Genomic DNA, 14,910 nt, shown 5'->3' on the forward strand with positions numbered 1-14,910 from the left:
GTAAGGCAGTTACAAACTAATGTACAACTAAATGGGGTAGAGTTGAAGCCTGTTGAGTCAACGGTATTTCTTGGTTTGACCGTTGATTCCAAACTCCAATGGGGCCCACATATTGTTAAACTGTCAGGAAAACTTAGTTCCGCCGCCTATGCTATTAAAAAGATCCGTCTAATCACAGATGTGGACACAGCCAGAATAGTTTATTTTAAGGCCCCAGTACACGTTGGCCCAAGTGCGGCCAATACACGCCATCACCAATGTGTACACGGGGTATTGGTGCAGGTTGGCGGACATTTGTCAAGGTTGGCGCGCATTCGGCGAGTTGTCGGTTTTTTGGGCACACATCAAAGGAATTTTGGCCCAGCTTGGCGTGTGGTGTTTACACATTCGGCCAATGTTTAGTTCGTCACCGACCGCTGAGGATAAAGTACACTTTTGTGTTGCGTGTAAAAATAAATATAGTAGTAAATATAGTAGTGTAGTATAATATAAATATATATAGTAGTGTAGTGTAATATAAATATTTATAGTAGTGTACAAATAAATAGCCGAAGCCTTAATAATTCGACGTCCATCGCACGTGGTTTGCAAGGCAGGAATGAGCCATGCGCCAATGTGTAAACACCATTTGATCGTGGCCTACATTTGTGCATTGCACAGCTTGGCCCAACACAGGCCAACGTGTACTGGGGCCTTTAGCTACTTTCATAGTTCAATGACGTATGGGATCCTCCTTTGGGGAAACTGTGCGGATGTTGAAACTATATTTATTTTACAGAAAAGAGCTGTTCGAGCCATTTATAATCTGGGTCCAAAAGTTTCTCTCAGAGAGAAATTCAAAGAAATAAATATTCTGACTGTTGCCTCTCAATACATTTTTGAAAATTTAATGTACGTTCATAAAAACATATCAGACTTTGTTCAAATGTCTGATGTTCATAGCATAAATACTAGGAATAAACATAATCTTGCTGTACATGCTACTCGCCTCCACAGAGTAAGCAACTCGTTCATGGGTCAATGTATACGCTTTTACAATAAACTTCCCAAAGCGGTTCGTGATTTGCCTATCAAGAAATTTAAAAATCATATAAAATCCAAACTTTTGAAAAAAGGATATTACAAAATATCTGATTATTTAAATGATAAAAAAGCTTGGGAATGAGCTGCTCGCTTAGTGAATGATATCTTTTCAAATGCCTGTGTATTGTTACTTTTGACATTTAAATATATATTATCATCAGATAACATTTTATTAATGACATTGTTTATTGACATTTATATATTATAATTGTATTTTTTTTTATTATTATTATTGTGAATGTGAGTATCGTGTATGCGAGCAACATTATATATTCTTATAACATAAATACTGTCTGGCGGGTTTGAGTATTTTTGAATGGCCTACGCAAATGTTCTGCAGATCTGGTATCGTCGTGTGACAGGTCGTTGAGCTCCCTAAGATATGGTTTGAGCTACACGACGACTGATGCATGCGTGCCGTCTGTTGGGACTGGTCAGCTCCAGCCTGATGTGGCTCTTTCCTCAAAAGGCCATTCCAGACCGCGTACATGGTGACACTCACACATGATATTACTTGATTTATAACATGTTTGGACTTTAAAAGAGACTATGACCCTTGAGTTTGTTTCGGCGTTTCTTCTCAGGGATCAGTCAGTTAGGAAATGCCGACCTCAGCATTCTTAAAATGACGTGTAAAAGTGATGTAATGTCCAACTTGCAAAATAAACGATTTCATTTCATTTCATTTCATTTCATTTCATTTCATTTCATGTTTATACACTTATTTAAGTTTATTCAAAAGCATGTAAAACTGAACTTTTAGGACGTATTTCTGAACTATTGACAGCTGTTTTTATTTACATTAAACGGCAAAAATAAATATCTCCTTACACGAAAGGTTATCTGCTACTGAAAGTTACTTTTAAATTGGTCGCATTATATAAATCTAGAAAAAGACAAGATCTTGTCAAATTCCTATATTATTCTGATTCAAATCCAAATTTTTTCATTCATACATAACCAAAACGGTAAATATTGAAGTCAAAATCTTACAAAATGAATGTGGGACAGTTCATGAAGAAGAACTTGGTAGTTCTAATAATGGTGCCTATGATTGTGGGAGCCCACTACGGGTGGTACAAACTACAGCAAGTTGATGCACTGGTGTCGCAGGAGGAGAGGAATAAATTGCCGATCACTAAGGTAATTACCTAATTATTTCACTAATTTCGTAGAAATTAAAAAGAATGAGAAACTGCGAGTATTGCTAGAGCAAAAAGGCAAGACTTAAACTTGCATTTTAGCGGTCTATAGAATTTACATCATAATATTTTGGTCAGTGCGTTGTCTTTGGGATGCCGATAAAGTGTGATTGTTGGATGTCTATAGAATTTCTGTTATATAACATCAACATTCCTAGTAAACGGCTGTTATCAACCTGTGTTGTTTTACATACCATAAGCCAGTTCGGGTTGTGATAACCTAATACCACAGATTACCTTAATAGTTACTTTATTATCAGTCACCTACAATAATATTTGGTTTTTGTTGACATTTGACCACAGCATATTTTATACTGAAGAGTAAGGTCCTGCACAACTAGGTTTTGTAACAACACCTACATGTTGTTCCTAACATTTTTAATAGTTTTTCGGACTTTTTTTTGATTTGGAACAAGCAAGTGCCCATGTTTTTATAGGCGGATGCTAAAGTTAAAGCTTACTCACGGAGAGGAGAAAAATAGCGGAGATGCCACATGGAAGAAAAAAAATCCTAGTCATGTGACAAACATCTGTTTTAGTAAGTCTAAATATGATTTTCTTTTGTTTCAGGCATTGAAAGGCTTCAACCTCTCCGAGTGATGGCACCATTCACCTTAACTTGTAAATATGAACTGTAACGTGTAAGCATATTGAAGGCGTCTTGTAATGTACCTAACGTAACTAGTTTAAAATAATAATTTTAGAATAAAAACAGGTAAATTGATTTTTATAGTTTTATTTGCAGATATCCGGTTAAAACATTTGACTAATTTCACACTGTAACATGCAGTATTCATCTCTGCCATAAAACTACATAAATTCAAAAAGAAAAAAGTAAAATCTTGCAGCATATTACTATAAATCTATTTACAGATCAAAACTTATTGAAAGACTTGAAAAATTCGAATAATGTTCATATATTCAACAAGTTAGCAGTTTTCACACTCTTGTACTTTTATGTTTAGCTAATATTATAAAGCTGAAGAGTTTTTTTGCCTGAAAACACTAATCTCAATAGCTGGTCCGATCAGAGACAATCATTCAACATTTCTTTCACAGCACACAGGAGTTAATTAAAATTTTTGATTGATGATGATGATGTTGTCTTAGCCGATTGTTGGCCATCGGCGGCTGTTCTTCTTATAAGATCAGCCCAGTGTGAAGACACAGATGTACTCACTATTCCTTCACACTCATAGCCCATTTTTAAACATGATGATAATGAATAATTTGATGTCCCAAATAAAACTCCACAATGAATTAGTATTTCCATTTAATCACAAAGGCAAGGGCCGCACGCGGGGCGGTAGTCAGATGGTCGGCAGGTGACTCCGGGAGTCCAGCTCAGACTTCTTGTTCTTGGCCGGCTGACTCCGGTCGGTCACTATCAGTTGGGGCAGCAGAGGTGATGATTGTACCTGTGGGAGAACATCAGGATTTTAGAATTTATTAACCAGACTTTTTTGTCCGTCTTCAAATATGATATGTTCAAAAAAAGCCCTCTAGGGATGTGGTTTATTATTTCATACAATTATAATATTGTAGAACTGGGTAATTGTATCCAAAATACACTTCTTCTTTTGATCATATTCTTGCCGCAGTATTTTCTGTAACAGTCAGAATCGGCTGGAAGTTATTTCTCACTATTTCTAAATCATATTTCGGTAATTGCTAACTACTTAAAAAATGGCATAAGTACGCGAAACTCATTCCTACACGCAATGCTATCGATTAAATGTAACTTACCCACTACAATTACTAAGTGCGGTAATATTTTTTTTTTTAGAAAACCTACTGCTGTTATAACTACATAGGTAAATGAAATTGATATCCAAATACTACAAAAAAATAACCCATTACTCAGGGGGAACGCTGCGAGCCCCTAAGGGCCAAAGCCTGTCAGGGTGGCAGCGTTGTTCGAAGGAGTTACCGCGGCCCTGGGTACACTGTGGGCTCCGGAAGGAAGGAAGTCTGACAACACGCCTTAACGCTGTACCCACAGCGAGCGAGATTATGGGTCATTTTGATGATTTAATTTATAAGATATGACTTTACTTAAGTTCTAATGGAAAATATCTAGGCAAACAAGGGCTATGGAATGGAACGATCTCAACAACATAAGTCGTACTTTTCACTTCATATCACTTCTGCTTCAATGCACGAGTACACTAAAGTCTGCTATGGCAATCTATTTCTTCTTTTTATTAGACTTTTTCTTAGACGTAGAGGTAACGACACTCATTTCTACGGGCGACTCTTCCGGCACGACATCGGCAGCGTTCAAGCGGTTCATAAATTCACGCTGTAGGATTAGAATTATTTGTGAAAAGGCTTGCAAAGCCCCTTTAGGTATTTTTTAGGAGAACTATGTAGGTATAAGGAGATATGGGGAAGCTGACCCCAACATAGGTGGGAAAAAGCTCGGGAGATGATGAAAGAACTATCAAGGTATATAAAATGCCTGTGTGTAATATTGTACCTATCGTCATCATCATTTCAGCCATAGGATCCCCACTGCTAAAGACAGGCCCCAATTGATTTCCAAAAGGATCGGTTGGAAGCTGCCTGCGTCCAATCCCTATATTTGTTTATTTATTTATTTATTTATTGCAAAATGTATACAGATGCATCTTATGCTAGGTACACATTACCCTGTTAGGGCGCAGCAAATTAACTTAAAACTAAAGTATTATAATAATGACTTAAACTATAAATATATATATATATATTACATTAATTTATAAGAAGTTAACAATATCTAGAAATAATTATTAGTTAAGCTTACATCTACTTAGGTATATGACAGTAGTTTTAGTTTATTATCTTTATTGTTATCTTTGTTGTTTATTTGTTAGCTCGTCTAACCATCTCGTTGGTAACCTATGCTATGTTTGCCAGTCCATGGTCTCCACTCAAGCACCTTTCGGCATTTCATAATATACAATGTAGCCTTTTAACAATGATGGAAGGGCTTGCAATCTTACACCCTCTTGCAACTCGTCTTTTCGAACAAAAAATGTGAAAGGGAAGAATACAAGAAGATTTTGGGGACTTCAACATTTTTAAAGGACGTGACTTCGATGGACCTCACCTGAGCTCTTCTAGATCTCTCGTACTCCTCGTGGTCTGAATGTGGTACTGTGAAGAGGAAGTTCTCGAAGATGGGGTGCCTCAGCAGTTGCTCGCACGTCCACCTCACCATGGGGTCTTTGTCTAGGCATTTCTGAAAGTGGAGAAAGTAAGATTAAGTAAGGATAAAGATTCCATGCTGCCATTCTGGGTTTGAATTATGTGTATTCTCTGTTCATGAAGAGACAGGAGGTTCTTTCCCCAACAAAAAGCCACTTCTAACTTCGCAGGGAAAAGGTGTGCTGATATAAAAAAATCCAATGAGCTTAAAAATCAGCTCAAGCTCAGGGTTTCAGCTGTCTTCTATTTTCTCGATACCTTTTTTGTTTCCCTTATAGGCTATCGCCGCTACATATCTACAACTCTCTTGCCAATGTCCCGTAAGTACTTACATTCATAAAGTCTAAGACGAGCTCGTTGCAGGAGTACCGCTGCGGGATCTTCTTCTCGAGCGGCTCCACTGTGCTCGGCTCGGGTAACGCCATGCCCTGCAAGTATTGGTGAATAACTTATCTTTACACTTATTTCAAGTGTAAAGATAAATTTTTCAACGTTACTGTTTGGGTAAGGTTGATTTACCGTTTTTATTATTCTTTTGATTTATGTACTTCCTAATTCACTACCCTATGCTACCTTATAAAATCATGTATGAATTTTCTTATGTATAGGGTTATGTATAGATACTCCCCCTTTAAACTCGCTTATATACCTTCCCCTATGTAGGTACTCCTGTATATACATATATATATTTCAATATAGTACATTTATGTAAATTTTCAGCCATATTCTATGGCCTACAACCTAATTTTAAGGGCTGGATTCACCCCGGAGAGAAATACCTCTATTTTGAAATTAACTAGGTATGTAAAGAAGAATATCCACTAACCTGAAAGAAGGTATTTTGTGAGAATATAGTCATATGCCTAGGCAGCAGATCTCCTAACGTCTTCCGTATTAGGTACAACTGGTCAAGGTCGCTCTTGCCGGGCCATAGCGCTTCACCTGAGAGGAGCTCTGCAAATACGCAACCTGGAACGAGAGGCGCCTGATGAAATTATGATGTTAGTGTTTGTGGGCGTGAATATAATGGTAGGCGCTAGAATTTAGTAATGGAGCAAAAAAATGCAATGGAAAATCGCATAAGGTTAATACTTATAGGACAAAAAGTGTTTATCTCATATTTACTAACTATTGCACAAAACTTGACAACAGTCACTAATTCACCACATTCTCTGAATCCAGCAAGATGCCGTTCATATCTTTGGGGCCTTTTATTACTATTTACTTATATATAAACACCACATGGGCCACATATAATTGTGGCCTTGGGTGGCTAATAGAAGAATCACTATGTAAAAGCCTGAAAGAAGCGAATTAACGCTCAATGTTCTTGTGTGAGAGGAGGCCTGAGCTTGAGCCCAGCAGTGGGACTAAAATAAGGGCGATGATGATGATATGACGTGAAGATGATGTTGTTAAACATACCTATAGCCCAAACATCAACAGGTGTACTGTACATAGTATCGCCGACCAGCAGTTCCGGCGCGCGGTACCACCTCGTCGCCACGTAGTCTGTGTAGCTCTCCCCGGGGCCTGGACATGTTGGCGGAAACACACTGTTAGTTACTGGTGAAAACCATGGATGGATACGTCTGTACGGTATGGGTACCGGGAATATACTGTAATGGGCAGTAACTTCTGGTCTGAACGCTGCATTAACAGTTGTTGCTGATGATGCATGATGATGACTACTACTATATTACATTAAACGCCTTCCTCTCTTCTAACTACATATTTTGCTGTGCCCATCAGGGTCCATAATTGTGACTACCTCTATTATTTTATATTTTCCACCAAATGTACATTATGGAATGCAATAAATGATATGAATTGATGAGTCTATGTTCTCCCTACTAACTTATCTCCATACATGTATGTACATGGAGTAGTTAGGATAGCTTTAAATAGTTTCCATGTTGCATATCCACTAGTGCTCAGTGATTGTCTGTTGTTTCTGGATAGAGGAAATCAAGCTCCATAATCAAGGTGTAGGTAGGGTGATAGGATCGGATAGGTTAGTATGGATGTCATGCTATCTAAAAGTCTATTAATAACAGTATTATAGGAGTAAAAGTTCAAGGAAACTATGTAAAATTGGTCTCGAACTAAAACAAAATACAACAAACCTACGGTTCTAGTTTCAAAGTTCAGTAATTTGCAATCTAATTTGAATAACTTACTACCTAAATAAGTTTTTGATTTGGCTTTGTTCAAATCGATGACGCCTACACCAAAATACTAAGTAATCAAAGTTAGGCACATTTTGGCACAGCAAATATAGGTATTTCGATTAGCATAACAGCTACCAACTACGCCGTTTCCATCACAAAGGAGTATTCTTTAAATACCAGAGGTAAAGGTTAGGCGATCCGCAAATAGATTGCCTATTGTGGATAGTTTGATTAATGGCTTAAGAACCCCTGGTAAGATGTAATAGAACCTATGGCTGTAGGTGGTAAGACCTTGGCTATTTATAGCCTTCCGTGATTTGCTGCGTGTCTAAGATCGAATGCATAAATAGGTTCGTAACGTAAGCCTATCTTTTATTCATCTGTTTTTGTCTCAAAGAGCACATTATACTCATGTTTCTGTCTTGGAAACTTAAAGGTGTCTGGGGTCTCAAATGTCTCCAAGGTTATTATAGTAGACCGAAATTTATAAATACCTATGTGAAAGAAAACAAATGAAAGTGGCTCCGGTATAGGGAAGAACTATATGGAACCCAGATGTATCGGTATGGCTATTTGATGCCGAGTTACGATGGTCATATTGGGAAGAAGGTTTTAAACCAGATTGAGGATAAATTAAGAGGGACGAGCGAAGAGTCAGTAGATGGATTGAGTGAAAGTTAATATGGATAGGAAAACTTCTATAACCTGTTCCGTGACGACCGGAACTTTATTCGTGAAATAGCGATTTTAAAATATGTAGCCAAACCGTTTTTATTTCTACAGTCTATCCTTCCAACCAACGATTACGTAAGTACGTATAATAAATTCGTACACCCGGTCATTATACTATAAATTAAAGCGGGAACAGTATTGTAGAACATTACCTAATATTTATTAAGTAAAAAACCTTGGCCTTAGCATTGCCATACGGTTGGAGGTCGCTGCGGTTTTTTCATGAGTTTCAGTGCGGTAACCGAGGTTTACTTAGGGAGTTCTATGGTGTTTCTTGTCTAATAACATTTATTTAACAGCCAAAAGGTTTTTATTTATGTTCTGTTCGTATACGCAAGCCTGACATTTATCAGGGTGACAACAACGGTTCGTGTTTTTTACGTTCTTTCGGCAATAAGTAGTTTTTACCATTCAGTCTATATTTTTGCTCGATTTATCGAAAGGTATAAAGTTAGTCCAATACCTTTCATGGACTATTGAGGAAACAACGTCATCGTCTGCGGAGACGACATACCAATGTTTTTGAGATAACGCTTACACCAGGGTTAAAATGTTAAATGTAAACCTCTTTCTGTTACCAATTCGATATTTAATCGCAAGGAGACCACTTAAAGTTTAAATTAATACAGTACTTAAAGTTTAAATTAAACGATTATTATCACTGGTCACTGAACTTGAGAACTTTACAGACACCTACTAATTAAACAGACGTCTGAGTCTATACAGTAACAATGTCAACACACATACATACAAACACACAAATCGTAACACGCCATCATGTCGTTTGGATCATCAACTTTGATATTGATCTCATAACTCGCTGAAAATCAACCTTACATGAGTTTCATATTACGTATTCAGATTAAACAAATCTGTCATTATTTGTCGTTATGGGTAGTCCAGCAGGCAGAAATTCTGAAAACTACTTAGTCTAACAGTGTTGCCCAGATAACTGGGTTGAGAAATTCAGATAGGTTCCATGTAAAGCATTGCTTGTATTCCCTCTTTAGTTCTCGCAAAACACAATGGCAGTCACCCATATATGAAAGGTTTCTGCATAGCCTTTAGGTATGCCTGTATTCTATGGGCCCTAGTTGCCTGAAATAAAGAACCAAATAAATGATATAACGACTCGTGCAACTTTCCGTGTGGACAAAAAAAGAATATTAGTATTAGTTATTACCTATGCTGCCTCCAAGTTTTCAGTATAACCGATTAAATATAAAAGCAAGTCATTATACGCTGCAGAAGGTAGATAATAGCTTGTTTAAAAAACCATGCTAAATGGCTCACAAATCAAATAAATCATCGAATTACCGACCATTAAAAGCCTGGATCGATAAAAAACGGTTCACGTGCGGAGAAAATAACGTGAAGCATGCAACGTATGTGACTTATATACGGGTACCGTACGTAAATACCGTAGCGTATGTTTAAATAAAGCCTCATTACGTGTCTGGAGCTATTTCAAGGTAAATGCAGGCAGTTAGAAGTGGTTTACAAGACTTTAAATTATAAAGAGGTTTGTTTTAAAGTCAACAAGAAGCTACTAATGATACCGTTTATTGGTAATCTTTACCGTTTATTGGTAATCTTTACCGTTTATGTTTTTATAAATTTTTTTAATGTGACTGATATAATCTATTTAAACACTCTCTATACATACTTCTTCTCTATAAATACACTTAGATACGGAATTTTCGTTAGGTATTAGATAGACGTATTTAAAAACCGCATACATCATTATAATAATTGCTATCAAAATGGAAAAAAAATGTGGCAACCCATTAAAACGCAACCACCAAAAAACTCCCATCATTTTCCAAAAAAATCATAACCCTAATTTAAACTCCATAGGGGTTGCATGAAAACTGCACTTGAAAGAAAATTATGCATACAACGATTTATTCCGTTCCCCCATACACAACATCGTCGATATACGTTTATCAGCCGTTTAGATCAGCCAAGAGGCCGATTGCCGATAAGCTCAACCTGGAAAACAGTCTAAGGCTTATCGTTCACCTAGATCGAGGAGAAATGTGGACAGGTTCTGTATAAAAGGGATTAAAATGAAGTGTTTTTGTCGATAAAATGATGATTAATGAAAGTTTTTATCGATGATATTGGATTTTTTAACACCATTTTTGTATTAGTTTTAAAAAAGCTTTATAGGTTAACGGTTGACTTTATTTTTGTCCGACTGTACAGAAGGAGGGTAATGTTTTTACCTATGAAATAACTAAATTAGGACAAAATATTTGATTTTACATATATTTAATACATCTTAGATGTCTAAATTATGACATATTTAACCACGAGTAAGTAAAACGATAGATATCCTTCACTGCTTAGCACCACTTTGGTCCTGTTATAATTATTATTTTCAAGGTTTTAAAGTCAGTGACAGGCAAAAATTGCATATTAATAAAATAACCAGTCATGTCTGATACATTTTGACCCCTTAACCCGTAAATCAGGGTCGTTACTCATTTGCCTTATTGAATGAACCGATTCAAACCGAGACCCAATTAAAGTTAGTTAAATGAGGAGCGTGCTTAATAATTTCAATAGATTTTACTTTTAAATAGGTTTGGCACACTTTATATTAATTTTAAATAGGGTATTACTGCTTAACCCGTCTAGATAATCGAGTGAAAACAATGGCAAAATACATTAATATGTTTATTGGTCACTAGGTATGTAACGGGTTACATAATTCCTATTGTTTATGATGCACTTTACCGTATTTTGAATGAAATGTTTATTTATATTTGAAATACCGCATGCTGACACGATATACGAGGACTTTTCAGCGACTTACCAAAAAGGAGGTTCTCAATTCGGATGTTTGTATTTTTTTTGTTATGATGACTATATTCAAACCAGTTTTTAGCTTTTGGAAATTATGTTGGACTTGGTTTATTTTGAACTAGCTTTCCGCCCGCGGCTTCGCTCGCGTGGACCACGTTTTAAAAACACCCAGCGCCATCTATCGCATACCTCAAGAACTAAATAACTTGACTAATACTTATACCAATTAGTAATTCGTTGAATTATAGTTATTTCAGGATAAGTAGATGTAAAAAGACAGTTAAGACGATAAAACAAATTGTACGTCATCCCTCGGGAATTCCTCATTTTCGAGGATTCATTATCGTATCATTTAGCTTCTAAAATATGTTCATATTCGTTTGCAATATATAAGTAGATGTAAAAAAAACAGTTTAGACGATTAAACAAATTGTACATCATCCCTCGGGAATTCCTCATTTTCGGGGATTCATTATCGTATCATTTAGCTTCTAAATTTACATGTTTATATTCGTTTGCAATATATTACCTTGTTTTAAACGACACACAGCGCCATCTACAATCCATCAAGCAAACAATATTTTTTTTTCCCTCGGGAATATCTATTTTTTTCGGGATAAAAAGTACCCTATTATTTAATCCGGACTTCTAACTTTACGTCTGCAAAATTTCAAAGCAATCGGTTCAGTAGTTACGGCGTGAAAGCGGAACAAACAAACAAACAAACAAACAAACAAACAAACAAACTCACTTTCCGATTTATAATATTAGTAAGGACTAGCTTTCCGCCCGCGGCTTCGCTCGCGTGGACCACGTTTTAAAAACACCCAGCGCCATCTATCGCATACCTCAAGAACTAAATAACTTGACTAATACTTATACCAATTAGTAATTCGTTGAATTATAGTTATTTCAGGATAAGTAGATGTAAAAAGACAGTTAAGACGATAAAACAAATTGTACGTCATCCCTCGGGAATTCCTCATTTTCGAGGATTCATTATCGTATCATTTAGCTTCTAAAATATGTTCATATTCGTTTGCAATATATAAGTAGATGTAAAAAAAACAGTTTAGACGATTAAACAAATTGTACATCATCCCTCGGGAATTCCTCATTTTCGGGGATTCATTATCGTATCATTTAGCTTCTAAATTTACATGTTTATATTCGTTTGCAATATATTACCTTGTTTTAAACGACACACAGCGCCATCTACAATCCATCAAGCAAACAATATTTTTTTTTCCCTCGGGAATATCTATTTTTTTCGGGATAAAAAGTACCCTATTATTTAATCCGGACTTCTAACTTTACGTCTGCAAAATTTCAAAGCAATCGGTTCAGTAGTTACGGCGTGAAAGCGGAACAAACAAACAAACAAACAAACAAACAAACAAACAAACTCACTTTCCGATTTATAATATTAGTAAGGATGGACTATCAAAAGGCCCATTTTCTCTGACAACATTTTTGAACATCTGTTTTTCTTACTGCTTACTTTGAAAATTCGTAGTAACAAGTTGTTTTAAGAAAACTGACGTTTATGTTGTCGCTTGACCCTTTTTTAGCTCAGCCGTTTACGACGTTTTAGACTTCGTTAACATTACTAGCTACCTACATACCTAATATACCTATATCAAACTACCGTAAATCATTACTCTAGCTACATAAAACCTTCAAAATGATATAGTTACTAGCTCTCCTGCGAACGTCCACGCCGAAGGGTATCATGGTGTGCACTGAGTACTCCGAGGAACAACTGCCACCTGGGGAGAGAGGATAGATAGGATAGGTTGGGATAGATTATAGGAATCGGTGGGTAGATAGATCTGTTGCGGGGGATTATGGTGATTTATCTGGGGAGAGAGGATAGATAGGATAGGTTGGGATAGTTTATAGAAATTGGTGAGGAGATCGCTCCGTTGTTTATGATGATGGTGATTTGTGATAGTGGTAAGTAGGTAGTAGGCAATAAGAGTGTTCTAAAATTGGTAGCATCTAAAGTTGATACGAAGGGGATTAGGTTACTGTTACAGCCTTTTTATCGTCCCACTGCTGGGCACAGGCCTCCTCTCACATGGAGAAGGATTGAGCATTAATCACCACGCTTGCTCAATGCGGGTTGGTGATTTCAGACTTTATAGTCCAGGTTTCCTCAAGATGTTTTCCTTCACCTTTTTATCAGCCATTGGTGTCTAAGTATACTTAGAAAGTACATACAAACTTAGAAAAGTTGCATTGGTACTTGCCTGACCCTGGAATCGAACCCACACCCTCATACTCGAAAGGTTGGTTCTTTACCCACTAGGCCACCACGACTCAAGACGATTACGAAGGGGATTAGGTACCCTTATATTTTTAATTGATTGATTAACAGCCGAATACTAAAACGTCACTCAAACTTCATTAATTACTGTTAATTTAATTGGTGTCTGTCGCAGCAATTTGTTTTAATTACGACAGAAAGAGTTAACTTTTAAAAGTTAAGTAAAATTTCAGTATTTCGGGGTAAATAACCCTTCATTATTTGTTCAACTAATGCAGACGAATAAAATTAAATTTTCCCGAAAAACCATAAACATATCAAATAAACAATTTTATGTCACAAATACCAGGCTTTTCACACTTATTAAGTTTGACTCCTAACAAGCTAGAACATAAAATGATTTTACGACATTCATAAATTACTACAATAAGTTTATTCGCTTCGCTTTTGTTAAAAAGGTGTGAAAATTGTCGTCATGTTGTGGCCTCACTGTGGGAGATATTCAAATGTAAACAATGCTAAAACTGCTTGATTTAAAACCCTCATCTGAATAAAATAAATCTGAGATTAACATACCACTTATAGATATGTTTATATCATACTTAAGAATCAGCATAATCCTTACTTACAAATATAATCAAAAGTAGCTCTGTCTATCCGTCGCACTTACAAGGTAAAAACTTCCGAACCGATTAAATAAAATTTGGTACAAAAATAGCCTAGCAAATCTGCACAGGACATAGCCTACCTTTTTACCCAGTTGCACAACGAAGTTCCCTCGAAAGTCCGGTGAAACTGTGAGGACATCTAGAACGGCACGCGGAACTAAGAAAATCTACAAAAGTCACAAAGTCACACGCACTGATCATCCTAGCGAAGCCGAAGTCGCACAGCTTGACGACGCCCTCTGACGTCAGCAGTATGTTCTCCGGCTTCACGTCCCTGTGGATGCAGTTGTGTCGGTGGCAGTATGCGACTCCTTGCAGGGTCTGCCAGATTATCTGCTTGGAGAGGAGCTCCGGACAACCCTGGCGGAAGAAAGGTGGAGTTAGTGGTTTGAGGAATGTTTTGAAGTTTTGGGTGCTAAGTGTAAGGGAATTTTTGGTTTGATGGCTATTTTGTCATTTTATTTGGAAGCGATAAAAAACCTGCGGCACGGTTTTACGTGTATTTGCGTTTCTACATCATCAGTAGGACTAACGGCATTGACATAGAAGGAATTTAAAAAAATAAGAATCAATTCAGTTATATTGAACAGAAACCGATGAAGGTAATTTCAGCGCACAGTTGAAATTAAAATAAATTGGGTACTACGAACTATTAAGGTAATCTGTGGTACTACGTCTCCCGTGACTCAAGCCTACGCAGGTAGTCTACGAATGCTACGCAGTCTGTGCTACGCATCAATGTGCTACGCGACTCTGCTACGCCGTGAAGGTCTGCGCGTCATAGA

At 36.8% G+C, this 14,910-nt stretch overlaps 1 protein-coding gene across 1 annotated transcript in view; it reads right to left on the reverse strand.

Moving 5' to 3' along the window:
• Nucleotides 1–3,541: 3,541 nt before the first annotated feature.
• Nucleotides 3,542–14,910, reverse strand: part of LOC110382802 (cyclin-dependent kinase-like 1) — a 29,001-nt gene continuing 17,632 nt past the window's right edge. The window contains exons 4-10 of the mRNA XM_064039641.1: nt 14,320–14,485; nt 12,884–12,957; nt 6,900–7,011; nt 6,301–6,443; nt 5,807–5,902; nt 5,377–5,508; nt 3,542–3,703 (exon numbers count right to left, since the gene is read on the reverse strand). Coding sequence (XP_063895711.1) covers nt 3,596–3,703; nt 5,377–5,508; nt 5,807–5,902; nt 6,301–6,443; nt 6,900–7,011; nt 12,884–12,957; nt 14,320–14,485 — 831 coding nt within the window. The 3' untranslated portion in view covers nt 3,542–3,595. The remainder of the gene's footprint in view (nt 3,704–5,376; nt 5,509–5,806; nt 5,903–6,300; nt 6,444–6,899; nt 7,012–12,883; nt 12,958–14,319; nt 14,486–14,910) is intronic.

This window comes from Helicoverpa armigera, chromosome 20, assembly GCF_030705265.1.
Source record: "Helicoverpa armigera isolate CAAS_96S chromosome 20, ASM3070526v1, whole genome shotgun sequence".
NCBI classification, from domain to species: domain Eukaryota; kingdom Metazoa; phylum Arthropoda; class Insecta; order Lepidoptera; family Noctuidae; genus Helicoverpa; species Helicoverpa armigera.